At 28.6% G+C, this 27,505-nt stretch overlaps 2 protein-coding genes across 11 annotated transcripts in view; one reads left to right on the forward strand and one right to left on the reverse strand.

The window, feature by feature from the left end:
* Positions 1-380: 380 nt before the first annotated feature.
* Positions 381-6,645, forward strand: LOC127290391 (protein phosphatase 1 regulatory subunit 42-like). 7 transcript variants are annotated; one of them, XM_051318908.1, is made up of 10 exons: positions 381-718; positions 1,108-1,812; positions 2,902-3,014; positions 3,860-4,117; positions 4,771-5,061; positions 5,185-5,490; positions 5,567-5,801; positions 5,870-5,977; positions 6,172-6,297; positions 6,373-6,645. In XM_051318908.1, the coding sequence occupies exons 5-10, from the start codon at positions 4,921-4,923 to the stop codon at positions 6,459-6,461; spliced, it is 1,005 nt and encodes a 334-aa protein (XP_051174865.1). In that variant the 5' UTR covers positions 381-718; positions 1,108-1,812; positions 2,902-3,014; positions 3,860-4,117; positions 4,771-4,920; the 3' UTR covers positions 6,462-6,645. The 7 variants fall into 7 exon arrangements, 5 of the variants coding, with proteins under 5 accessions (XP_051174865.1, XP_051174866.1, XP_051174867.1 ...); XM_051318909.1 differs by having other exon boundaries at positions 4,822-5,061; XM_051318910.1 differs by lacking the exon at positions 1,108-1,812.
* Positions 6,504-27,505, reverse strand: part of LOC127290388 (protein 4.1 homolog) — a 48,386-nt gene continuing 27,384 nt past the window's right edge. For 3 of the 4 annotated variants that reach the window (XM_051318897.1, XM_051318898.1, XM_051318896.1), the window contains 5 exons: positions 23,403-23,513; positions 18,898-19,008; positions 14,509-14,613; positions 8,731-8,940; positions 6,504-8,655 (listed from right to left, as the gene is read on the reverse strand). In XM_051318897.1, coding sequence (XP_051174854.1) covers positions 8,476-8,655; positions 8,731-8,940; positions 14,509-14,613; positions 18,898-19,008; positions 23,403-23,513 — 717 coding nt within the window. In that variant the 3' untranslated portion in view covers positions 6,504-8,475. The remainder of the gene's footprint in view (positions 8,656-8,730; positions 8,941-14,508; positions 14,614-18,897; positions 19,009-23,402; positions 23,514-27,505) is intronic. The other variant, XM_051318899.1, reaches the window with a different exon arrangement.

Raw genomic sequence — 27,505 nt, forward strand, 5'->3', positions numbered from 1 at the left:
TTGTTAATTTTTCAATCTTCAAACTGAATAAAATTGGTTTTTTACTTAAGAGGGGTTTTTCCAATCAAATAAGTGTTTATTTATTTATTATCCTACAATTTATTTATTATTTATAATAAATAATATTATAAAGATTCAAATTTTATTTTGAATTTAAATTCAGTGCCCGCTTTTAAGCGGATAAGGGCGCACTCACACCTTTTGGCTGCCTGCCTGCAGGGGTTGTCATGGCAACGTGTAGGATTAACAGAGAGAGAGATAATTCAAATTTGAATTTACTATCTCTGTTACTCCTTCACGTTGCCATGACAACTCCTGCAGGCAGACAGGCAGCCAAAAGGTGTGAGTGCGCCCTAATAAAGTACAAGAATCCAGCTCATTGAGCAGTAAACCACAGTAAACTCGTGGTCAGATATGCCTACATTTTTCATCTTCTTCTAACTCATGGATTGACATGACAACACGTGCGTAAAACAAGGATAGGAAAGTGTAGGAGGCATATAGGGCCAAAAGTGCACAACAGGCTTCCGTAGGACCCTACCTGCAAGTGACAATTGACAATGTATACACCTTTGAGGATAGTAACGTCTTCTTTAATTTCTCGAAATAAACTTGACAGTAATTTACAAAACAATGAAGCTGATCAAGAACAAAAAGTTGATGAAATAAATGACGACTTTTTGAAAAACTTAGACTATCAAACACACAGGAAAATTAAGTAAGATTCAATTTGTATTATATAAGTGTCCCGACGCGGTAAAAGGGATCTTACGGTGAACTGAATTTTAGGTTATGTTGAGTGATAGTTTTACGTTGATTAAACGTTCATTTTTATCAGTATGTAAAATGAAAATCAGTTTTTATTCAATATTTTTGATCTAATAAAGACTTAAATATCAGTCTTTTCGTGTATTTTCACTGGAAAAATCACAAACATAACCTAAAGTTTTGTTCGCCGCAAGGTCCCTTTCACCGCGTCAAGATATGTATTATTTTGTCCTTTTTATAAAATTTATTTTAAGGGCGATACACCTCATCGAAAACACTAAAATTTTAATACATTTTTAGCTAAATATATATTTCGTTTTGTTTTTACATGCAATATAGGAATGACGTAAATAATAAACTAAAACTGAATAATAAGTTCTTTAACAAAAGAAGAAGTTTTGATAATAAATTTGACAATGTCAAGAAACGTTTTGAAACGGAAACCCGAATTTACCAGACTTCATTGATGGGCAATCTGAATAATAACAGTGAAGAGAAATATAAAGTACAAATGAGTTCTGCAGACAAATACTTGACTACTATTCATTCTATGAAAGATCACCAAAATAATACAAATGAATATTCGTTACACAATCGAAATTGGGTACCAGGACAAATAGCTACAAAAGTTGAAGATAATTCAACTTGCAATGATGATTTAAGTGACTCAGTTAGAAAGAATGAAAAACTTTTTGATAAAGAACAGAATAACATGTTATATCATTTATTTCCTCCTAAAATATCTGCAGTAAAAAGAGTGAAAAATAAAAAAAAATTTGTCGAATCTATTGAGTTTAAGGACAAATATGAAAAAATTATGCAAGCAAAAAAAAGTATAAAACATGACAACTGTTCTTTAATTTTAAATAAGAAACCAGACAATAAAACAATTATTACGCCCTTTAAATATGTTAAAACATCTTTCTTTACTGGTGTAATAAATTGTGCAGCAGAATCATGCAAAAAACATGAAATGAAAACTGATATTACAGCTGACTGGGTTAAAGGAGAAGTTGTAAAACGAAACAAAAACATTAATAACAAGTAACTAATATTTTTAGTTTGCAAAAAACCATTAATGTATGATAACCCTCCGTTAGTCGCATGGTGAGGAACTCCTCACTCAGTTGCATTCTCACCATATGAGACTATCCGTGTGTGGTCAATTTTATTTTTATAATTATTAATGTAATTAACGAAGAATAATTTTACCTTTAATTGTCAATTTATAAGCTCTAATAAACATTTAAGAAAAAATTGTCATTTTGTAATACTGAATTAATTTATAAAGGTGAAGAGTTTCCTTGTCTACAAATTTGATGCGACTGAGGGAGGGATAAATCTTCATTATACATTCAAAATATTTAATAAAAACTGATTTTCTCAATTAAATAAATACATTAACAAATTATTTCAATATTAGTTTCAACAGATTTTTTGACCGACTTTAGATTGATAAAATGCATTTTTGAAAACAAAATGAAAACGAAAAATAAGTTTGACTTTTTTCGGGTGAGAGACAGGATTTTTTTCTTAAACGAAAACTGAGGTTTTTTTCTATACGGACATATAGATGAAAAATGAGCCTAGAAGGTTTAATCCTTAAAAATTAACATTTTTTACTCACTAGAACGCTGAAGACAATAAAATGGTTCTCATTAGTAAAAAATGTTAATTTTCAAGGATTAAACATTCTAGCTCCATTTTTCATATTTATGTCCCTAGAGGAAAAAACTCAGCTTTTGTTTAAGAAAAAGTCGTGTTTCACCCAAAAAAAGTAAATTTATTTTTATTTACATTTTTTCTTTTTGATGAATTCTTTTTTAATGCATTTTACCACCTTGATCATTTCACCTGAAACCCCTTATATATAAAAAAATCACTAAGAAGAAGTTAATTGAGATAAATTAAAAGGATTAAAAATAAATAGTTGAATTTTAAACAAATATTGTTATTTATGTTAACATGTTATTTTATTTAATTGAATGAGTTTATAAAAACATTTTTATGCAGGCATATTAACTTCTTTTACCGTGGTTCAAATGTTTATTTCTTTTTCATAGTAAACAAAATGTTATACATTTAAGTATATAAAGTCTTAAATAATAATTAAATTTTTTTATCTACATTTAGTTTCGACGAAAAAACTCGGATGAAACAAATTCCAGAATGCAAAAACCTTGTTCTCAAACCACAAAGATATTCTGATGATTCTAGAAAAGATCCAACAACAGTTGACGAAAAAGGTATTACCACACGAAATTTTAACCATTTTCAAGATCAAGTCAATTCAACTATGACCGTATCAAATTCAGTGCAATATTCACGAGAAATTGTCATTCGAAAAACTCAAGTTTCAAAAATAAATTTTCCATTACACCTTTTTTATTAAAATATTAAGATTATTTATATAAAGAAAAGTATTTTATTTTAGTATCAACTGTGTTACTTTATTGTTCAAAAAATACTGATAAGTGTTAAGATATTTAACTCATACTTGAATTTAGTATCTGTATATCCATGTATCTATCGACAGAGTAATTAAATTTAAGGATAATTAAAAGTTGTAATCGGATACAAGTTTTGTGTTAAAAATAAAATTTTTCAAACAAATTTTTTTAGACAATTTAGTCGATAGAATGTCTTTGAATTTGAAAATAAAAAAGTTAAATTGATCAAGGAATTTACGATGCTAAGGTTCAAAACGGTGATGATAAAACAAATTTTTTAAGACTGAAAATTATAAAAAGTTTATCTAAAATTTAATTTATATAATTTTTTATGTAAACAGTTTTTTTAAAATCGTTGATCATAAACGTTGTGAACTTATTCATCATCATTTGAAATGGGAAATTGTAGTTCCATATAATACTTATATAACAGGGCAACCATTAATAATAAAACTTTACTGCGTATATTAGGTGTCATAGAAAACTACTGCACATGAATAATTTGTTAGTTAATTTATTAATTTCAATTTCAATTTCAATTTCATTTATTAACGGGACATGCCCTTTCGTACAAAAGTACTCCTAAATTCTAATAGTTACGTAAGTAACAATACAAAATATAAAATATTAACTAAATCTAGGTAGGCAACAATCTTTACATGTAATCTTACAATCAGGGCGGAATTTTAAGCCCGCACCTTAATTACTACAGGCTTATACAGTGTAACCTTACAACCGTATAAATGTACTTTACTGCAATATGTTGTGCTATATGGGGAAAAATATACATTATTATATGTTGTGAAATACGAAGAAATTTTTAATTTCTTGGGCGCAAATAAAAGTTGAAGAATTCAGGATACCGATTTGATGATAACTGTCCCCCACTTGCAAAAAAGGTAATTAGCAAGGTTACGCTAGACAAAATTTTGACCATATCCCAGATAGCACGTAAGCTTGCAGCAACCTTGCGGCAAGCTTCAAATGTCCCATCTGACCCAAGCTTACATGGTAAGTTTACCGAAAGATTGCGGTGTAAGGTTACTGTAAGATTACACAATAAGATTGTCGCAAGATTGCTCAGTAAGCATTGCACGGTAAGGTTGGTGCAAGGTTGCCCAATAACCTTACTTAGAACCTAAAATTTATTTATTTATTTTTATTATATAAATTTTATTTTATAAATTAAACGAAACATTTAAAAAAAATTTTTTTTAGTTTCAAAGTAAGGTTATTTAGCAACCTTGCACCAACCTTGCTACAAGCTTACCGTGCAAGCTTACTGAGCAATCTTGCGATAATCTTATTGTTCAATCTTGCAGTAACCTTACACCGCATTTTTGCAGCAATCTTACACTGCAATCTTTCAGTAAGCTTACAATGCAAACTTGGGCCAGGTGGGACATTTGAAGCTTACGTGCTATCTGGGATATATATATATATATATATATATATAATATATATATTTGATTCAAAAAAATTATCAACAATATATATGAAGAATATATGCAACTTCAAATTTTTTATATTGTATATAATTTTATTTTTTCAGAAAAAATATTCACTTGATATATTATGCTCTCCTTGCGATCGTCTTTTGCAGGTGAAACGCGATTTGAAATTGAATGCTTTGTTTGATCAATAATCTCTATATAAGAAAAGTTTAAAAACTAATTTATGTAGAAAGTTTTCTCTATTAAAAATGGTAACATTAACAACAGCTTTTGTAGAAAAAAAATGTTCAGAGACACAATCAAATAAGTCTCTTACAAAAGAAATTGACAAGGATCATGTCAAAAAAATGACACATTTGTTTATGAATTATAAATCCATCACTGACATTGTACGTATACATTTATAAAATTCATAAATCCCTTATTATTGAATATATTAATTTGAAATGATTTATTTTTTATCTTCTCTATGCAGTAAATATAAAATTTATTTTAAAATATTATATTTTCAGGGAAATTTTGTTTCTTGTGAAAATTTAAAAATAATCTATCTTCAGAACAATGAGATTAATAAAATTGAAAACTTACATTTTGCAAACAATTTGTCTGAGTTATATCTACAACATAATAATTTAACTAAAATCGAAAATTTGGATTCACTTCGAAATTTGAAAAAGTTGTACCTGGGTTACAATAAAATTGCTATTGTTGAGGGATTAGAAAACTTGGCATCTCTGAGAGAATTATACATAGAAAAACAAAGATTAAGTCCAGGAGAATCTCTCTGCTTCGAACCGAGAAGTTGTCTTACTTTAGCAGTAATATATTACTCTTATTATTATTATTAATATTATTTATTCAATTACCTACAATTTTAATGCTATTTTTTTTAAGACATGTTTGCAGATTCTTAATGTTTCCGGCAACAGAATTTATCATTTCAACGACATAAGAAATTTAACAAAATTACAAGTTCTTGAAGCTAAATATAATTTACTTAAAAGTATTAAAGATTTAATTGATTCAATTAAAAATCTGCCATATTTACAAGAATTATTTCTGCAAGGGAATCCAGTGACCACAATATTCAGATATAGAGCAAATATAATAGGAAATCATGATAAATTAGGTATGCATATTGTAATTGAAATGTAGTATTTTTTTTAATAATTATGCGTGTAAATAATTTTATTTTAGCACTTCTGGACGGAAAGATAGTTAGCGAAAATAGTAGAAATTTTATGAAAAAATTAAAAATTGAAAAACAATTACAAGAAACGAAGAAAAAATTTAAAATAATAGAAGGTAGGGTTTTATGAAGAATTATTTTTTCAAAATGTTAAAAATTAAAAAATTTATCATCAAAGTCAAATTTTCCCGCTTGATATATCGCTTGACAACATCAGTGAAAAATATTAAAGCGGTAGTCGCCCAAATTAGGATACCATCGGTATAATTTTAATAAAAATAGTGTTTTAAATATTTTTTTATATAACAAGGTTGTTCAAATACATCACCTGTACTGAAGCAGTCAACTTCGAAAGCAGTGGTATCTCAACATGTTGGTTCCGAATTATTTCCATTATCAAATACATCTACAATGCAATTTCAATCTTGGAAAGCAAGTAAATGCCAATTTTTAACGAATATTATGAAAATTCAATTATTAAATGATGAATCTATATGAGTATAATTTACAGGTATAAATACATTACCCAGACCATTTTGGATAAGTTTTTCTAAATCAAAGTGTGAATATAGCCGACAACTTACGCTTCCGTTTATTTAACATTAAAAGTTGCACTAAAAAGAAATTTAAACAGAAAACAAATATTTTTAAAAATTATTTTATTTCAATTTGTTCACACAGTTTCACTTGCAGTAAGTGATAATTTATAAAATATCATTTTCCAATTCGCTACAATCACAATGTATTTAATACATTGATAAATAATTTTATGATTTACACTCAAGTACTTGCAATAATAAATTTTTAAACACCAAATCTTTATAATAATAGCCATAATACAGTGGCACAAAAAATATCTTAGTATAAAAATTTCAATTTGATAGAAAACAGTATAAAAAAGTAATGTGTCAAAATATTAAAAGAATATTTTATAAACAGATTTTCATATAAAACAATCACTGCAAGTTTAAACTACATATGCTATAATGTGATTAAAACGGATGAAATAACTTATGTTTTAAATGTGTATAGCTTTGATTAATAATGATAATATAGATACCTAATAATCTTTACTCTACCAGTGAGAAATAAATTCGATACAACTTTTTTTTATTTTTAAGAATTAAAAAACGCAAATTTCTAAAGTACAAATTCACTAGAATTTTTCTTACTAGAAAAGTATGTGAATATAATTACATGATTGCAAATTAAAATTCTTAGAGATAGTTACCAATTACCAAAAAACAAATTTTAATAAGTGTATATAAATATTTCACAAAATAAAATTAAAATGTTATTAATACATACATGGTTCGTTGTTAATGTATAAATCTATAGATTTCTCTAAATTACTAATGTTAAATGAAATATAAAAAATACGTTTTTGAATAAGACAGTTAAATTTAATTTCTAACTATGTAAAAAAGCATGGAACATATAACTTTTTGAAAGCATATAATTTGGAGTTAAACAGGGAGCTGGTCAGTTAACTAGTTTAGAACTAGTTGACGTAGTATATAATCCTATATATTGATCAAAGCTACCTTGAATTTTTAAGATAGATAACAATTTACTTTCAGTATTGATAAAAAAAACTCGACAGACCAAGAGTGTATAAAAGTTACATTATTATTATTATTATTATTATTATTGTTATGAATAAAAATAGAAAAGTACTCATCTGCTCCTCCTAATTAATTCAGGGATACGAGCTGTTATTATTTAGGCGAAACCCAGAAGAATCCAAGTTAATGAAACATTGTTTCTTGTAGACATAAAAAGCTACGTGCTATTGCTAAATTTAGACATCATATACGCCGACCAAAGCATCGTTGCTCTTGGCATGTGATATAATTATATAAATTATTAATCTACTTTCAATAATCATCTCATTAAAACACACAAACTATTAAAATCGCGACAAAGCTTTTGTCATTTTTATAGATTTACATATCTTTGATCCTTCGAAAGCTGTCTCGATTTTAATTGCTTGTTTCGTAAGTAGATCTATAGTTCATTATACGTATAGGTACATAATATATTAATATTTTTATCCAGTTGGCATATAGTTATAGTTTGCTTAACATAATAAAATATCCTCTAATGTACTTGTTTCGTACTATACAGGTAATATTGCGACAAAGCTATAATATGTATTTTACTGTGAACATTAATAACATGACAAAAGTGTTGAATAAACTGTATTTTATACAAAAATTATTCCTCATTGAGATTTTTACATCAGAAAAGAACTTTTTTTTTATTCTTAGTCAAGCCCTCTGTCTTTAATACCAGTTTTACACGATCTACGTGTTTGCTTATTTTATTATGCTTCTTTCTGTTTTTAACTTGTTTATTTCAATAAAAAAGCAATTTATCAATTGCAATCAATTGCGATCAAATATTTTAATCGATCAATTTAATAATAAGAGCAAAATACAGTGCTCATACCTGAATGTAATCAGTCTGGTACATACAATTTGTACAAAACACCTAATTTTAGTTTTATAGGTTTAAGTAAAAAAAATATACAAACTTACTAGATTAATTGTTTAGAAAAAGTTATTACATAAGACAGAGTGTTCGACTTTCATTTCAAATAATGTTTGTGTCCTTATTGAGCTGTTTGTTGCTGAATTTCTATTTTTTCTACTGTCATATCAGGATTCATTGCAGTTGCTTGTTGAATCGCTTCGGCCAGGGCCTTATCGTGATCGACAGGGTCACCATCAGACTGTATCGTTATTTTCTGTTCGACTCTCGTTTCCACAACTCCATCTCGTTCCGTTTTGTACTAAAAATAAAAGTTTAGAAAAATTATACAAACATCTTTTAAAACAATAAATTAAGTATTATTCATAATCCTAACCGTAATCGTCTCAACGGTGCGCGTTTTACTGGAAATCGTTTGAGAACTGACGATTTCTCCTTTCGCAGTATAATTTCCATCCTCACTCTCAAGAGCTACTTTTCTTGTCTCCGTAGCTACAACTGGTACTGTAGTTGTTGTAGTAACATTATTTTCTGGTTCACCAGCAAAGACGTGAGATTCAGTTGCAACTATACCAGCTGGATCACCCTTTAAAACAATAATAATTATTATTATTATATCTTTTTATAATATGAGAATTATTTTATTTTCATTAGTTTTCCAATAATTATTCTGATGTCCACGTTTAGAATTATTATAAGACCTGTTTAATTTTAATATCAATTAATATACTATAATACTAATTCCACATGCATTTTAATTCATTTCACTAACAAAGCCAAATACATCCGTCCGTCGTACAACACTTGTGCAGTAATGGTAAAAATTACCATGCATCTTGGCCACGAATCCCTATATGCGTCTCTAAATTTTGTTACATAACTTTAAAGTAGTAAAGTGTACAGTAACACTTTGTTCAGCCCTCCCTCCTCTTACCTAAGCTAGGTTTAAAAAAATTTAAGTCTACATTGGAATCTGCACGGAAAAATTTTTGGTGCATCAGATGCGCAATCTACGGTAGAACTGTTGTACTATGGGTTGAGGGCAACTGTTATCCTGATTTGGTGCGTCAGAAGGACATCAGACGCACTGTAGGGGACATAGGTTGCACCAAACCGGGATAACTGATGTCCGTTTTTGAAGTATAAAATTTTTTTAACTAACCAGTACAACCGGTGCACTAAAATTTTTTCCGTGTGGATCGGTGAGACTTTTCGGGGGTGGCTTCTCACCGATCAAGCGGATTGGTCGACACTTAGTCCCCACTACGCCTGCCACCTTTCCTCGCCCACAAACGTAGTCTCACCGATCCAGATTCCAGTGTATGTTTAATTTTTGATAAATTTGTTGAAACAAATACGTAACTAACAATGTACACGGAGAGAAGAGTATAGTGGTTCATACTTAACCTTCAGTCATGGTTACTAAACAATATAGTGACTTTTTCGATTAACAAAACAAACTGTCAGATGCACTAAACGTCCGTTTAGTTATCACGATTACTCACTTGTTAAGTAACGTGCACGGAATAAACTGTCATCTCTACAACTTTGTTTATAATTTATTTAAATATGCATTAACGGTTAACGTCTTATAATTCAATAAAAATATCGCATTTGTATTGTTAATAATATTTTCATATTTTATATTCAGTATTTTTCCAAGATTTTGTTATATGGTTATCATGGTGCAAATCGTCAAAAAGAATTTTATAAAAAATACGGATTGGTGGGTTTGAAATATTAAATTAGTATAAAAAGTATTTTATATAATACTTTAGGAGAATGAAAAGCTTACAGGATTTATTTTCATAGTTTCTAGAAAATATATTTATTATCTTCAAATAAAAAGTAAAGAATAAAAATTTATAATCGTGACAATATCGTAAAAAATATTATAACATAAATAAGTATAGTAAGTTTTGAAAAATATTGATTTTTTAAACAATTTTTTATTTTTATTTCGTTAAAAGAATCTTTTATTACACAATTTGCAATTTGTTTCAAATCTGTGCGTTTATTCGTCAAAAAGATAAATTTTTAACTTTGTTTTAAATAATCTCGAAAAGTTAATGAAATAAGCGAAATATTTTTTAATATTATGTTTCAGAAGGGTTCAAATATTATAGAAAAAATTTCGCATACTGATAGGATTTTTATTGAATAAGGTATCAAAGTAGACCGTTGTCAAAATGGTGTAAAAAACCATGTATTTTTTATCTTCTAAAATCCATAAGTGATGCAAAAATTTTTTCGTCTTTTTGCAATTTCGTATAGTAATGTAGGAATAGTGTAGCTACTGACTCCTAGTTGTCTCAATGAAATGCGATTTTTTTTGCCTGAGTTATAAGCATTTAAAGACAGGGGTCTATACTTTTTGGACCGATAGTAGTAACCTATATACTGAATATTCATTTCTCATAACACAATTTTGCTTACTAAACGCGTAATAGTCGAATGCACTATAACTCTTCTCTCCGTGTACGTCCGCATAAAAAGGGACCACTTTGTCGATTTTATTTTAGGAAATAGTCGCAATTTTCTAAAAGTGGTTCAGATTTTTTATTAATTTTATTGTTGAAAATCAAACTACAAAGTTTTTTACGTAAAATTATACTGGCACACAAAAAAAATTTCGATTGCATGGACTGCCATGTGGTAGTTTCTCTTCCTTAATATGTATCTAAAGAGAAAAACGTAGTCCGACCTCAAAATTAGTTCGTGTTCTCTTTTTCCAGGCATGGTGGAGGGGGGAGGGTGATTTTTGAGAAATTGATTTCTATTGGAATTTACTTAATTTCTATATCTAAAACTGAATTTTTACTTCTCCTGAATGTTGATTTGGATTCAGTGACTTTAATAACATAAAAATTGGATATATAAAAAAAATTAAAAATGGTGGATTTTTTCAAAAAATTGTTCGGATTTCCTTGAAACTTGCTACTTGGGGGTTTTTGGGGTCGTTGGTTACAAACATAATGTTCGTTTATTAAAATTCAAAATGTCGGATCCAATTTGTCGGAAAAAAAAATTTTTTGAAATGAATGAAATTGATTGAAACTTGTTACTCGGTGGGGGTTTTCGAGGTCGCTGGATACGCATCTGCAATGTTAGATTTAAAAAATTCAAAATAGCGTATCCAATACGGCTTACAATGAAATTGATTTCAGATTTTTTTGGTTCTTGTTACTTAGGTGTTTCCTCGAGTCGCTAATTTGAAATCTGAATTTTTCATAATCCAGAAATGATTTACTAGAATTTAATCGCATTTCTTTGATAATACAATCACAAGTTATTTTTGACCTGTAAAACTTTAGTTTCCGTATTTATTTATTTTCTTTTTTTTTATTTTTGCGACAAGAACACCTCCCCGTGGTGTTGGCGGTCAGTTTGAGAAAGCAGGACCGTAGGCGTAGTCATCATTCAACCGCAATGATTTGCACGATTAAAATTAAAAAATCGGTTTTTTTGTCCGACATTTTGAATTTTTATAATGTAACCAACGACCCCAAAAACCCCCAAGTAGCAAGTTTCAAGGAAATCCGAACAATTTTTTGAAAAAAAACACCATTTTTAATTTTTTTTATATATCCAATTTTTATGTTATTAAAGTCACTGAATCCAAATCAACATTCACTCTCTAAATTTGAATCAGCGATAAGTATACCACTGGTACCAATCAGCGGATATACGCTGAAAAATCAGTGAAATTTCACTAATTCATCAGTGCATATAAGCTGATTGGAATCAGTGGTATACTTATAGCTGAGAATCAGCGAGATTCCGCTGATTCAAATTTAGAGAGCAGGAGAAGCAAAAATTCAGTTTTAGATATAGAAATTAAGTAAATTCCAATAGAAATCAATTTCTCAAACATCACCCCCCCCCCCACCATGCCTGTAAATCCATAAGGTTTTTCAATTCGCCCTCCCTCCACCTGTCCAGGGGCCTTACTATTCCAAGCAAATAAGTAAGTTCTTTGATCCGCGTGTACAAATTTTATTTTTCAAACAAGTTTGAACAATTTTTAATTGAACATTCATAGTCGTATTTAGGCATAAAGGGTGTATGGTAGAGTTTAAAAATAAAGTGCATAAGTACTTGTTGCAAAATACTCTTTAAATAATCTTACCTTTTCAGAAGTTGCTATATTTGTTTATATACAGGGTGTTCCAAAAGTATGGAAACTTGCAAATATCTCAAAAAGTACGCATTTTCGTCAAAAATATTCAAAACAAAAGTTGTTCCCAAAAGAAAGATCTACATTTTTGAAGCCAAAAAATTGGTCCCGGAACCCAACAGTGAAAAAAGAAGTGTCACGAAAATGCGTACTTTTCGAGATATTTGCAAGTTTCCATAATTTTGGAACACCCTGTATACGTAACACCACATTGTGCGAAATAAATTATCATGAACCTCTAATTTCGTTTAAAAAAACAATATATCCCACACAGCACAAGATATTTCGTAAACCTTGCCTGACCCAAAATTTACAAGTTTATCAATATTGAAATTATTGATGTTCAAGCAACATTAATGCAAGTACTAAAATGTTTGCATGTGAAGAAATATTGACGCAAAACTTGAGGGAATATTTCATTTAAATATTTAGGATATTTTCAACGTTAGATAATAATGCGCACTGGTCGATCTTGGTTTCCACGGCCTGTACAGTTGCGCAGTAATGTTTAATTTTCTGAAATACTACAGCTGCCAAACGTGACACAAAATTTTAATTGATTGCAAATAAATTTTTTTTTAATTTTTGCGAAATATTTCCTGAATATTGCACGGTAACTTCAGGCAATATTGCGAAATTTGCAGGGCTAGAATCAGGCAAGATTTTTAAATGTATATGTCGAAGGTCATCACTGCAAAAAGAAGTATCTTAATATATAAGATATTTTGGTAGTCATTTTTAAGATGTTTTGCTAGTAACTTCTTAGTTATTTGAAATATCTTATTTTAAGATGTTTATAGTATCTTTGCCAAAGTGCTTTACATATTTTTGATGAAAAAAATTTTGAGGTTAACTATGGCCTCTTATGTAAGATGCTTAATGTATTTTATATTTTAGTAACTTCAAATTCTGACGTATCTTAGAATTTACAAGCATCTTTTTTCTAAACATCTTATGACTCTACAAATATCTTAATTCAAGTTACTTATAGAAACTTACCGAAGTAACTTACATTTTAAGATGGAAGAAATATTTTAATTCTTCTTAAAACGCAAAAAGCATCTTAAATATTAATAAGATACTTTACAAAATATCTTTTTTTAAGATGGAAGATACGATTTTTCCATATTACATCTTATTGTAAAATACCATAAGTCACTTATTTTTGCAGTGAGTAGAACCAAAATTTAATTTATTTTCTACTAGCCGGACAGTAGCCGAGGAACTCGCTGTTGACTACTAGCCTGACCATTTTTAGGCCAGTAGGAAAAACATTTTCTAATTATTACATGTTACATGTTATTTAAAAAGTAATTTATTTAAATTGAACCTCCAATTCTATAACTCGTTTAGCGCTCGGCCGGACGCTCTATTGGTAGTCGGTTAGCAGTGAGCGTCAATGGCTCCCTCGCTGCTACCCGACTACCAATAGAGTGTCCGACCGAGCGCTAAACGAGTTACAGAATTGGGAGGTTCAATTCTATTCAATTGATTTTATTTGTTGAAACACGCAGAACTTAAGTGGCAGCGAGAATTGCACAACATGTTCGCCACCATGAATATCAAGGGATCACTTGGGTTTTTTCTTTTTAAAATTACGAGCGAGTTTCCACCAATTTTTACAAGCTCATACGTTTTAAAATAATGACTTTTTTCCCGTTTTGAACTTCACTTTCCGAAAGACATTTAATGACACTTAATTCGTGCACCTTATACCATACGAAATTATTACTAGTCGTATATAAATTCGATTTCGTCTACTGGCCGGCCACTAGAAAATCGGCCAGGCCAGTAGAAAAAAATTAAATTTCTTTCTACTGGCCTTCGACATATATATTCTTAAAGAAATATGTTAGGCTTCCTTCATTAATACGATTCTTAGGAATAATTAATAATGTATTGCATTTATGAAAATATGTAACAATTAACAATAATTTTTGTTAAATGAATTGTTAAAAACAAGCGATCCGGGATTACCTGATAGTATTTATTGTAGAAAGCCTGATGATCATCGTCAAGATCAATGGGCGTACCTGAGTTCCCACTGCTTGAGCTTGATGTACTGTGCCGCCGTGAGTATAGCTACGCATGCAACGGTTAATCAAGCAGCAGAAATTAATCATAAATAAAAGAAATTTCTTTATTTTGACATAAAAATATATTAAAACATTGTTATAAAAAATATTATAATTAGAAGATTAATTTTTGTTGATTAGTATAGTATATGTATTATATATACATATATGCAACATTAAACTATAAAAATTAATTTTGTTTTATATTAGATTGAATAAGCGATTAATTATTTCATTGTCAAATACTTTTGAATAATTGTGTTACACAAGTGAAAGCAATGTAATTTTCAAGTGTGATGTAAAAAAAACTTTTAGCTTTTATTAAGCAACTCTACGCCCAAAGACAATAAATACAATTAAACTTTTTGAAAGTAAAAATTGTATTAGCAATGAATTGAGGATCCCGATTCTATAAGGCCTTCTACGCTTGAGGCAGCCGCCTTGCGACCAGTCTGGTGGTCCAAAAATGGAAACAAATAAAATTCAAAGTTAAAATTTTTTAAAAACGCTTTCCTGTAGGAAATGAAAATCCGCACCTTCTTTTCCTTTGAGATTTTTTTATAAAACGAATATTAAAATTAATAAAGGCAAAAAAAGTAGATGACATTTCTTATGTTCAAATTAATCATATATATATGATCCCACTTGAGGATTTTCAATATGATTTCATGTCAGATTATTTGTAATAATTTTTTATTCAAGAATCGAAAAAAGATTTGATGTATGATTTGATATAGGAAAATTTCTGGTTAAGGATTGAGTAATGAATTTTGGTATGTTTTTTAGTGAGAAAACACGAAGGAAATTGAAATAAGAAATTGAAGGAAAAAATTGTAGGATTTCACATAGAAATTTACATAATTTATTACCTAAGAATACGTTTATAAGAATTTACATCGAATCCTACTTCAAATCATGTCTTAATTTCCTATATGATTTTTCATAGGATCCTATATAGTTTCTTACATGACACATAGGATTTTATGTGGATTTTAATATATGAATTTATGTGAGATCCTATATAAGATCCTATATGAGAATTTTCAGTAGTCGTAAAAAATTTGTCTACTTTTTTTGCCTTCATTAATTTTAATATTCGTTTTATAAAAAAATCTCAAAGGAAAATAGGTGCGGATTTTTATTTTTTAAGGGATAGCGTTTTTAAAAAATCTTAATTTTGAATTTTATTTTTTTCCATTTTTGGACCACCTGACTGGTTGCAAGGCGGCTGCCTCAAGCGTAGAGCGCCTTATAGAATCGGGGTCCTCAATATTGTACTGAAGTGATTCAGTACCTTGATTCACACCACAATTCACTAATAAATAAAATTTATTTTGTGGAGTTTAATATTAGACAGACAAAATAATTAGAAAATAATATAAACAGAAATTATTATTAGAGTAGAGTGGGGTGAAAAAGATATTTAAGTCTTATACTAAAACTACTCAACTATTTTATCAGCCATTTAAAATATATGACTTCAATGGGATGCATGATTATGTTCTAAAAATCATTAGTTAGAATTTTCAATTTATGGAATTTCATTGTCATAATTATTTTTGAGCCGAATTTTTATTTGTTCAAATTTTTATTTGATCGAATTTTTATTTAACATAATAGACATTTTAAAGAACTTTTATTGGGTACAATTTCATTGCATAAAATTTTCTTTCAGATGAATTTTCATTTGTTCGAATTATTATTTTATATAATTTCCATATAACAGATTTTTCATACTACAGAATTTTACTTAACCTACGAATCATTTAGAAGAATTTCTAATTCATAGAAATTTCATTTGTCCGAAATTGCAAATGACCAAACGAACAATCGACAGAAAGATTTCGGTGCAATTTTTAAAAGTACACTAAAACGTCAATCGAGAACAGACGAATGTGCAGTGCTGTTCTCGATTGACGCGATCTTTAACGCTCGAAAATAAAAACACTCAGGGCCGTATGAAGGGCCTTACGCAACAATGTGAATTCTATCTAGGGGATTTTCACTAGTGGGGCACTGAATCCACCTTAAATTTAAAAATCACAAGTACGACTTTGGCGTCAGTCATAACCTAAATTCTACCCGCTTCCCCACTTCCCTTCAAGTGTTCCCTTGCTCTGTTCTCGACTGACGTGTTCTCGATTGACGTTCTAGTGTAACCGCAATCACAATTTTTGATTGGTTGATTTTTAAGAATCGCGCCGAAATCTTTCTGTCGATTGTTTGTTCGGCCATTTGCAATTTCGGACAAATGAAAATTCTATCAATTAGAAATTCTGTTTAATGATTTGTCGGTGAAATAAAAATTCTGTAGTAATTGAAGCCAATGGAAATCTTAAAAATGTTTCAATTACGGCGAGGGAAAAAATTTGATCTCAAATAATTAAATTAATAATTGTTTAAATGTGAATCTTTATTAGTAATTGTATCAAAAAAAATTAAAATAATTTTTTTAAATTGTTTTGCAACAGTTATATTATATATAAGAGTAATAATAGTTATTTTTTATGAACACGCCGTAATTGATGCACTTACCCTACCTATTTTATGATGTATAAAGTAAAAAAGTGTCTTTCTTACCACACTCTACTCTAATTTATTACTATTTCATAAAAATTAAAACTACACTGGAACGTCGGTTATACGGAAACTACACTGAAAAAGGTTCGGCGGAACAGTTAAGACACTCATAGATGAGCGGTGTTATAAATGTCCGCCAACAGACATCTTTGATAAGGGGGCGCGCACGTTAAGGGACTACGTCGATGAGTCCCCAGGCGCGAGTAACCCATGCAGATGATAAGTTGAATCTTGATTCTAGCTTGGACCCCCATCGTCTGTAACTCAGACTCAGACTAAAATCAGCCTTACCACACTATCGTTCATTATTGGTTCGATCTGCCTCTAATAAGTGTGCGAGATTTTAATTCTTATAGCTTAAGCGTTTATACACTGAGAAAAAAAAATTTAGTCTTTGCAACAAAATTGTTTGATTAGGCAATTTTGGTTCTTGTAACCAAATTTTGGTTGGCTGAAACAAAGTTGTAGAGTTATCTCAACCAAACATTTGGTTAGGCCAACAAAATTATTTGGTTGAACATTTTTAAATTCCAACCAAAATTTGGTTACAACAACAAAATAATTTGGTTAACATAACAAAATAGTTTGGCCTAATAAACCAAATGATGGTTTGTTGTCCTAACCAAAATTTGGTTGCGACAACCAAATAATTTGATTCGCTCTCAGTTCATAGCTTAAGAGAACAGTTAGTTTAAATCTCTCACAAGGATGGGTAGTCCAGTGGTCAGTGCCCCCGATCTTCAGTTTTAAAACAGAGGTTTGATCCCAGACGGAGATGAGATTTTTCAAAGTCCACAAATATTTCAATTGGATAAATATAAATTCAATGTTAAATTGATAATAAATAAATAATGAAATAAATAAAAATGATAAAAAGAAAAGAAATAAGGTAGAATAAAATTTTTAATTTTACAAAAAAAACTGTTTGTTTGATTAACCAAACATTTTTGTTGACCTAATAAAAAAAATTTGGTTGAGCTAACCAAACATTTTTGTTATGCCAACAAAAAACACTCAAACAAATTTTTTAGTTGACTCAAACAAATAGTTTGGTTGCTTAAATACCAACAAAATTTTGTTGTTGGCCCAACCAAATTTTGGTTGCTCTGACTAAACATTTTTCTCAGTGTATGTTAAAAAAATTTTAATTAAAGTTATAAGGTAATATAATAATCATTTTTATTATTCTTTAATATTAACAATCTAAATTAAACTGTAGTATTAATAATAAATACTATTATATTGTTCATAGACTTTTGTATTATTGTTAATTGTAATTGTATTATTATTCTTAATAACAATCTAATACAGTAATAATATTAATATATTATTAATAAATAGTTAACGATTTGTTCGTAACAATGGAACAGGATTGACCAAGCTAGAATCAGAATTCCCTTCAGATTGATTTAGTCTTGGGCACCAATGTTGAACCAAGATTTTTAACTAGGTACAAGTTATACTAATATTAATGGAATGCAATTAAAATTAATATTTATTATTATTATGAAGTAAATTATTGTGAAATTTAAATTATATAAAAAACTTGCAAATCTAAAAATAAACTTTTTGAAAAATACTTATATAACAGAACAAACACATACACGTAGTAATATAAGGCTGTTCATGTCTCAAAAATGCTTTAAACATTGATCAATCATTAGGGAAGATTGTAAATTAAAATTGATTTTTTATTTTCTCATTTAATTACCTGGTCTCCGGCAAGAATGTGACTCGTTGTTTTTACTTCCTGCGTTACTGTTCGTTGCTCTTGTCGGGTTGCACTTGTTGCCGTTGTATGGGCTACTGTTTTTTCTTCAACCTAATGTAACATACTAATGATAACAAGCTGCTACATTAAATAAATGTTTTTTCAAATATATATAATGTCAATCGAGGACATGAGGCTATTGATAAATTCACATAATATTATGAGTATCTCCAAGTTGTGAAATTGTAAACAATGAATACAAATTTTTTCTCATTGACTATATCAAACTGTTGAATCTTGTTCAATTTGAAATTACTGCGATCTACACGTATGTACCATCAAATAAAATATGAACAGTAGCGATAAAGAAGAAACGCGCCATTTTAACCAGTTATCAAACGACAACCAAAAGTAACAGGCGCGACTAAAATATATATTGTTCTGATGTTTTTGGTTGGTTGGATCATAATATATATAGTATGATGTCAAGTTTTTTATAAAAAAGTACACATTTTTAAGCTTCATAATTTTCTATTTACATAAAGCTTTTCGCCTAAAAATATTAGGCCTCTTCAGAAGTAAAAACTTTTTTGGTTTTCCTTCGCACATGGATTCCTTCCATCATTTTTTAAAATGACAAAAAAAATGATTATAATGAATGAAAAAACATTCATATTGGCTACCAATAATTGGCAACGGCGTGATCATCCCAAGATTTTACCATTCACGGTCAAATATTGGGTGCCAATAGTTTTACCAAGAAAAAAATATTGGCACAAATTAATAAGCACAGTTAAAAAATGTAAAACTGAAGAAATAAGTTATTCTTAATATAGTCTTTTCAAATTTATAATTGACATATCGACGCCTCCCGTTGATAAGATGCCCGTTAATTTGTCAGAATAATAAAATGCCAACTCGAGCTCAGTTCAATATGAAGCTAGTTCAATTGTCAAAATAATAAAAGGCTAACTCAGTTTCCGTATAATATAATCCTATCTCGCATTAAATTCGAATTCAAGTCTTCGTAAATTAAAAAAGAAGTTTAAGTCGATCAGAATACTAATTCATACTTTTTAATGATTAATTAGTGATTAACAATTATTAATAAAATAAGAAATAGAATAAAAAACAAATAATAAAATAAATGAAAATAAAAAATATTATTAAAAAAGAAAAAAATTAATTTAGCCTTGAATTATTTATTACTAATATTATTTTTTTTATTGTAATTTTGTTATTAACTTTTTTATTTTGTTAATCATTAATTAATCATTACAAAATATTAAATAATATTCCGATCGATTTAAAAATATTCAAGTTTTCGTAAAATAAAAAATTTTTAAATCGATCGGAATATTATTTAATATTTTGTAATGATTAATTAATGATTAACAAAATAAAAAAGTTAATAACAAAATTACAATAAAAAAAATAATATTAGTAATAAATAATTCAAGGCTAAATTAATTTTTTTCTTTTTTAATAATATTTTTTATTTTCATTTATTTTATTATTTGTTTTTTATTCTATTTCTTATTTTATTAATAATTGTTAATCACTAATTAATCATTAAAAAGTATGAATTAGTATTCTGATCGACTTAAACTTCTTTTTTAATTTACGAAGACTTGAATTCGAATTTAATGCGAGATAGGATTATATTATACGGAAACTGAGTTAGCCTTTTATTATTTTGACAATTGAACTAGCTTCATATTGAACTGAGCTCGAGTTGGCATTTTATTATTCTGACAAATGAACGGTCATCTTATCAACGGGAGGCGTCGATATGTCAAAGTCTGACCAATTCTGAGAAACTAACACCTATGGCCGGTTTACCCACATGGCCGGTTTGCCCCAGTCTCCCCTATATGTATATATTTTTTTAAATTAATCACTGTAATTTTACCAAAATGGTAAAAATAAGGTATACAATTACCTGGTATTATATTTCGATTTACCATTTTCACAAAAAAAAAAAATAAAAAAAAATAATGAAAGATTTGTATTTTTTATTCTAAAAAGCCGTTCGCAAAAATTGTTTACATTTCCCAAATTGGACATACCCTTTTGACTTAAATAACAAAAATCTAGTCATTTTATCCATAGTTATTAACGTTAGTAGAATTAAAAATAAAAAAAGATTTCAAAATCTTTTACTGAATAATCATTATGTAATCTTTAAATTATCATAATTTGCTTAAAGTATACATTTAAAAACGCATCGATTGACCTATTTGCAAAACTTATATAAATCTGAAATTAAAAATTTATTGACATTTTAAAAATTCAAATTTTTTTAAAAAACTAGAATTTGTGAGAGTTTTAGTTTTTACTTCTTGTTTAAGGTATTTCTCCGGCAGATCGATTTTCGATTTCGAACTGAGAAATCTGGGTTCAAAGTTGCACTAGTTAACATAGGATTCCTAATCTGAACATGCAAAACTCACACATTTTATTGAATTATTTAAAAAGTTATCGATAGATTTTTTTTAAAAACAAGTATATTGTAGAATGGAATTAATAGAATAATATGAAAAAAGTTTTAGTAGGAGTATCCATGCTAATTTTTGAATTACGACCACTGGAGCCGGAGATATACCTTAAATTCTAATGTCGCACCATTATACGTTACCTACATATGTGACGCTCCACAAGTGAAGGGACCTTACGTCAAAAAAAGTTTTATCTTGATAAAAAGTTTCTTTTTAATTAGGTAAAATAAAAATTAGTTTTTTTTTTAATTTTAGAAAGTACTGGAGAAGTTTATTGTATTAAGAGTTGACTCCCTGTGAAATTTCACTTCAAAAATTACAAACATAATCTAAAATGTTAAAGGTGTTAAAGTTTATCAATCTTCCAAGTCAATTGTAATATTTAAAAAAAAAGGAAAATAAAAATAAAACACGATCCCTTTTCTTAACGTTTTGACAGCACAGCTGTCCTCATTAGAAACGAAAAAAGAAAGTTTGTGACTTCTGTTCAGTGTTCACTGTCAAACAGTTTGTCAGTGAACACTGAACACCCAAGCAGCACGGTATATCCGCTGAATATCCCTTAAATACCACCGTGGAATATTGCCATGATCTTTCAGGAAAATCAAAATGTCCGCATCATGGGAATATTCCACAGTGACATTGAGGGTAATATTAAAGGAATATTCCAGTGATACTGAGGGAATATTCCACGGTTATATTGAATTTTTTTTTAAGTGTTGAAATAATAGAAATGTGTTATAAATTGTTATTTGAATAAGCAGGAAGATTAAAAACACATTTTAAAAAAAATTCAATGTAACCGTGGAATATTCCCTCAATATCACTGGAATATTTCCACAATATCACCTAAATATCCCCTTAATGTCACTGGAATATTCCATGAATGTCACCGAGGAATATTCCCTCAATGTCACTGGAATATACCCTGAATGTCACTATGGAATATTCCCATGATGCGGACATTTTGATTTTCCCAGAAGATAATGAGAATATTCCACTGTGGTATTCAACGGATATTCAGGGAATATACCGTGCAGAAGTCACGGACTTTCTTTTTTCGTTTCTGATGAGGACAATTGACTTGTAAGATTGATAAACTTTAACACCTTTAATATACACTCACCAAGTGATAAATTCAATATTATTGAAATAATCTAAAATGTTTTAGATGTCAGGTCCCTTCTCTCGTGGAGTAACACATGTTTTAAAACTGCATCAATTTAATTTTTTAAGTTAAATTTACCTTTGTAACGTGATATCATTATGAAACTTTTATGCTTCATAAATAATGAAAATTGTCATGAGGATGCAAAAGATTTCGTAAAATGAACATAAAAATTCATATACTTTAACTTAGCGGTTTATAAAATATTTATAAACCATATATTTTTTTCCGTATATCCGAAACACTACAGTAATGTACATATATATGTTACCGGTAAAACCCGAAGTCATTTCACGAAATACCTAGGCAAATCCGGAAATACCTAACAGTGGTCAGGAACTTCAAGTTTTACCTGTAAATTTTAGGCATTTCGTAGATTATCTAATAGTCATTTCGCGAAATATATCATTTAAAAATAGTTAAGGGGAAGCGCGATTTTGTTTCCAAACCAATTTTGCATGATGAAATGAAAGTGGATTTGATTGATTTATAATTGCGACACAGCATGTCTAACACTGATGGACAAGGATTTCCCCGATGTTATTGTCAATGTCAAACACCGCGTAAAACAAAGGAGATGCCTTTGCAAAAAGAAAGGCGTGCTTTGTAATTCTAAATGTCACTTTTTAATTACTAAATATACTTATATGTTAAATATTATGTTCGAAGTAAACTTTTTAATCACTTTTCCAATTTACTCAAAGCGGCGTGGTTATTTTGCGACTTCGGGTTTTACCAGTAACATATAACTGAACATAACAAAATTAAAAACAATCGTGTTGATATTCCATTTTAATAAATATATATCTATTGAAAAAGAATGTTAGAAATATACTGACCTGGCTGGTTTTTTTATTTTTTCCCAAATCTTCATGCATGGTTGCAGTACGGGTTGTAACTGCAGTAGCCGTCATGTATGGTGGTTTACCATCATCTGGCGTTGCCTCTGCCTGAATATAACTACTGGTAAACTAGTGCTTTTTTAAATCAAAAATACTGTTTATGCAAAAAAAGGCTACTTTGAAAACTTTGAATAATTTTAAACTATATGTAATTATGGGGCGTTTCATAAGAGAATTATCTATGATGTCTCAGATTTTCCTCAACTTTTAGGTTTTGAGACATTTTGATACTAAATAAGTATGTAAATTTTGAATTAAAATTTTTAAATATTTTTAGTGATATTTGCATTAAAAATTATTGCTACAGTTTTTTTTTTCTTATAACTTTTGTTCTTTTGATCCTACAAAAAAAGTTCTAAATGTTTTCTACTCTAAAAATGATGAAATTTATGAAAAAAATGATTTAATTTTAATTAATTTGATTAAAAAATAAAATTTGATTTTGAATTTTCAACTTGTTCTTTCTGTTTCTCAACTCTGAAAAAATCATGAATGAAGTTCAATGTAATGAAGATTTTTGAAATTTTCAGTTTGGCATTATTATTTGTTTTCGAGATAAAACTCATTAAACATTGTAATGCATGGGCTCGGTGCGCAAAATGATCATTGTAACATCCATACTTGGGCCCTTCGAGAACCCGCACCGCATTGGGAGAACGAGTTGAAAAATGAGCCAAAAGTTTTAAACGTTCAAATGAAGAAAATATTTTTTTGAATCTATAAATTATTAGAAATTATAATGTCAATGTAAAATAAAACAGTAAATTCGAGGGGGAATTTACTAGTTAAAAACGTGTACACTTGACTACCGGTATTACACCTCATATTACCCTTATTACTAAGTTATTACACGTTATTACAGAGTATTACACATTATTACAGAGATATTACAGATTTTTTTGCGTTATTACAGCACCGTAATAACGCATTATTACACGGTATTACACGTTATTACACAAGTATTACAGGAAGAGTGTACACTTGACTACCTGAGTAAATTCCCCCTCGAGTAAATTAAACAAATATTAAATTAATAACTTCTTTTTAGATATTTAAAAAAATATTTTGTAATAAAATTCGTACTTAAAGAAGTTACAAAGAAAATTTTGTTAATTTGAACGTTCAATACTTTTGGCTCATGTTGAAAACTCAAAATCAAATTTTATTTTTTAATCAAATTAATTAAAATTTAATAATTTTTTTCATAAATTTCAACATTTTTAGCGTAAAAAACATTTGGAATGTTTTTTTATGATCAAAAGAACAAAAATTATAAGAAAAAGAAAAAAATGTTACATATGTTGATATAAATGCAGAATGCAAAACCGAAAGTTACTAGATTCTAAAGTTTCACCAAACGAACCTTAAGGGTAAAACCATTATATTTCGACTAAAGTCGTTGGTGACTAATTTTTAAAAATTATAAATTCTTTGCAGGAATGATTTTGATCATAGATGATAACCCGGCAACTATCCGCACCGGTGCTGGTAAACCAGAGGGGGAAACTTTTGTTTGGCGAACAAGGATGAGAACGCAAATAATCTTTAAGATTCGTTTGGTAAAACTTTAGAATCTATTAACTTTTGGTTTTGCATTCTGCATTTACATTAACATGTAACTTCACCCTTGTTTGAGGTGCTTTTATACCTCCATTATTTTGATAAAGCAATCGGCTGAATTGAATTTTCACGGTTGTATTACTGAATTTGATTGGCTCTGACTAATATTCCATTTCCACCGTAAAAATTGAATATTTTTAGAGCCAATCAAATTCAGTGATTCTCAGTGAAAATTCAATCCAGCCGATTGCTTGACCAAAATACTGGAGGTATAAAAGCACCTTTAGCATCAAAATGTCTCTCAAAACCTAAAAGTTAAGGAAAATCTGAAACTCCCCTTATTTACATTGTTCAAGAATCAAATATCTTTTTCATGATTGTTTAGAATAAATAAAATTTATTGTATATACATAAAAAAATTTTTAATAACTAGGTATAAACTAACTGACCTGTCCCAAATATTACAGTAATATTCACGAAGTAGTATAAGGAGACCCCACAAAGTTGAAGCCGGTTTCCCTGTCCCTCTTAAAATTAACAGAGGTGTTGAACTACATATATCTATATATATATGTACACAGTATACGATATAGTGTGCGTCTTAGTTACAGAATTATAATATAATAATATTATTATAATATTATACGCTTATTTCAAATACATAACAATTTTTAGGTTTTTTATGATAAAACAGAAAAAGATAATAATTTTTAAGTGGTTTTTGAAATTTTTAGTAATATTACGTGCTACTTGGGGAAGGTCAGTTATTGATGATTCAATTTATTTAATTATTAAATTCCAAATTTTAGTATAAACTATTAATGAGTTTATGTTAAAACCGTACTTTTAAATATTTCAATTTTATTAAAAACCCATTAAACGAAAGAAAATAGGTGTGAATTTCGTAGTAAATCTAATGTCGTTAGACATCATGGTATTAATTTTGAAGGTTAGATAAATTTTAACTTGAAAAATTGAAAAACAAATTTTAAATCAATTTTATATATATTTCGACCATTTTTCTTTAGTGGTTTGTGAGAACACTATCTAAAATTATTTTGCTAATTACTTTTTTTCTTCATATTTTATAAACATCTATTAGATGACAATTGAATACCCGGATCAAATAACTCGACTCGACTCGAATTCAATTGTTTTAAAGTTTAGAATTCGTTAAATTTTGTAATATAAGTAAAAATATCAAGTATAGCAGTCTATGGACCGATGTTAGCTGTAAAGGCCTGGTGCAACTCGTCAAAATGTAAACAAACATGAAAATGTACGTAATTATTGACTAATTTGTGACTGCCTTTTTTAAATAAGAAATAAAAATTGTTCTTTGTCTATATGTGAAAATGGAAAATTCATCTACAAATCTAAAGTATCTCTATTTATTTGACTAATAATATGAATAATATTAATAATTATAATACAATTAAAATTACACTGAATTAGCAATTTTCTCAAGGTTACTAAAAAATGGCTATTTGATTATATCTGACGCACGGACGAAGAAGACCTAGGCGGGAAAAGAGTTGAGCGATTCGACGGTCAGATGTGGGAAGGGTAAAATAGCTAGTCTCGATAGTTGGAAAGGGTGAAAGTTTGAAATAATACATCTACCGGAAGACTGTGACTAGCTATTTCACCCCTTCCCACATGTGACTGTCGAATCTCTCAACTCTTCTCCCGCCTAGGTCTTTTTCATCCATGTGTCAGATATACTCAAATGGTTATTATTATACTTATTTGTTTATCAAATCAAAATATTAGTCAAACCTCATGGTATAACGCAATGGTAACGAGGGGGGAGGGGGTATGAAATGAATGAAAAATTGGTAACGTAGTTTACGGATGTCCCCTTAAACAATAGCTTAAATTTTGTAGATTTTGTATGCCAAATTGTAAAATGGCATCATCTTTAATAATTTAAAAGTTATTTAATGTAAAAAAAATAGTGCAGGTCGAATTGTGGTTAGCGACGTGAAGTTTTTGTAAATTAAATAACTTTCAAACCATTAAAAATGCCATTTTACAATTTGGTATACAAAATCTAAAAGAATTTTAAAAATGGTCAAAATATTTGAAAAATTGATTCAAAATTTGTTTTTCAATTTTATCTTTGATTCTAATAGAGTACATACTATGTACAAATAAATTATCTATTTTTATATTACAAAAATATGCAAAAAATATTATGAAAACGTAATATCCTCACCTTCAATATAATGTGTATGTATTAACTTTCGATATTAATTTTGTTAGGCTGAGTCCAGAATGATCTCCTTATGTTAACATAATACATCGAATACTCAAGAAATCTATTGCTCTCGTTATGAATTGTAGTTCTATATATACATATTACGTTAAAATAAGGAGCCTATTGTGGATTTAGTCTTATATTATATTTACTAAGACGTATAATTGTTAAAGAAGCATGCAACAAATGATAGTATAAAATATCAAGTCAATCAAAATAA

Source organism: Leptopilina boulardi, unplaced genomic scaffold (genome assembly GCF_019393585.1).
Source record: "Leptopilina boulardi isolate dan_hultmark-lab unplaced genomic scaffold, ZJU_Lbou_2.1 LbouV2_64, whole genome shotgun sequence".
NCBI classification, from domain to species: domain Eukaryota; kingdom Metazoa; phylum Arthropoda; class Insecta; order Hymenoptera; family Figitidae; genus Leptopilina; species Leptopilina boulardi.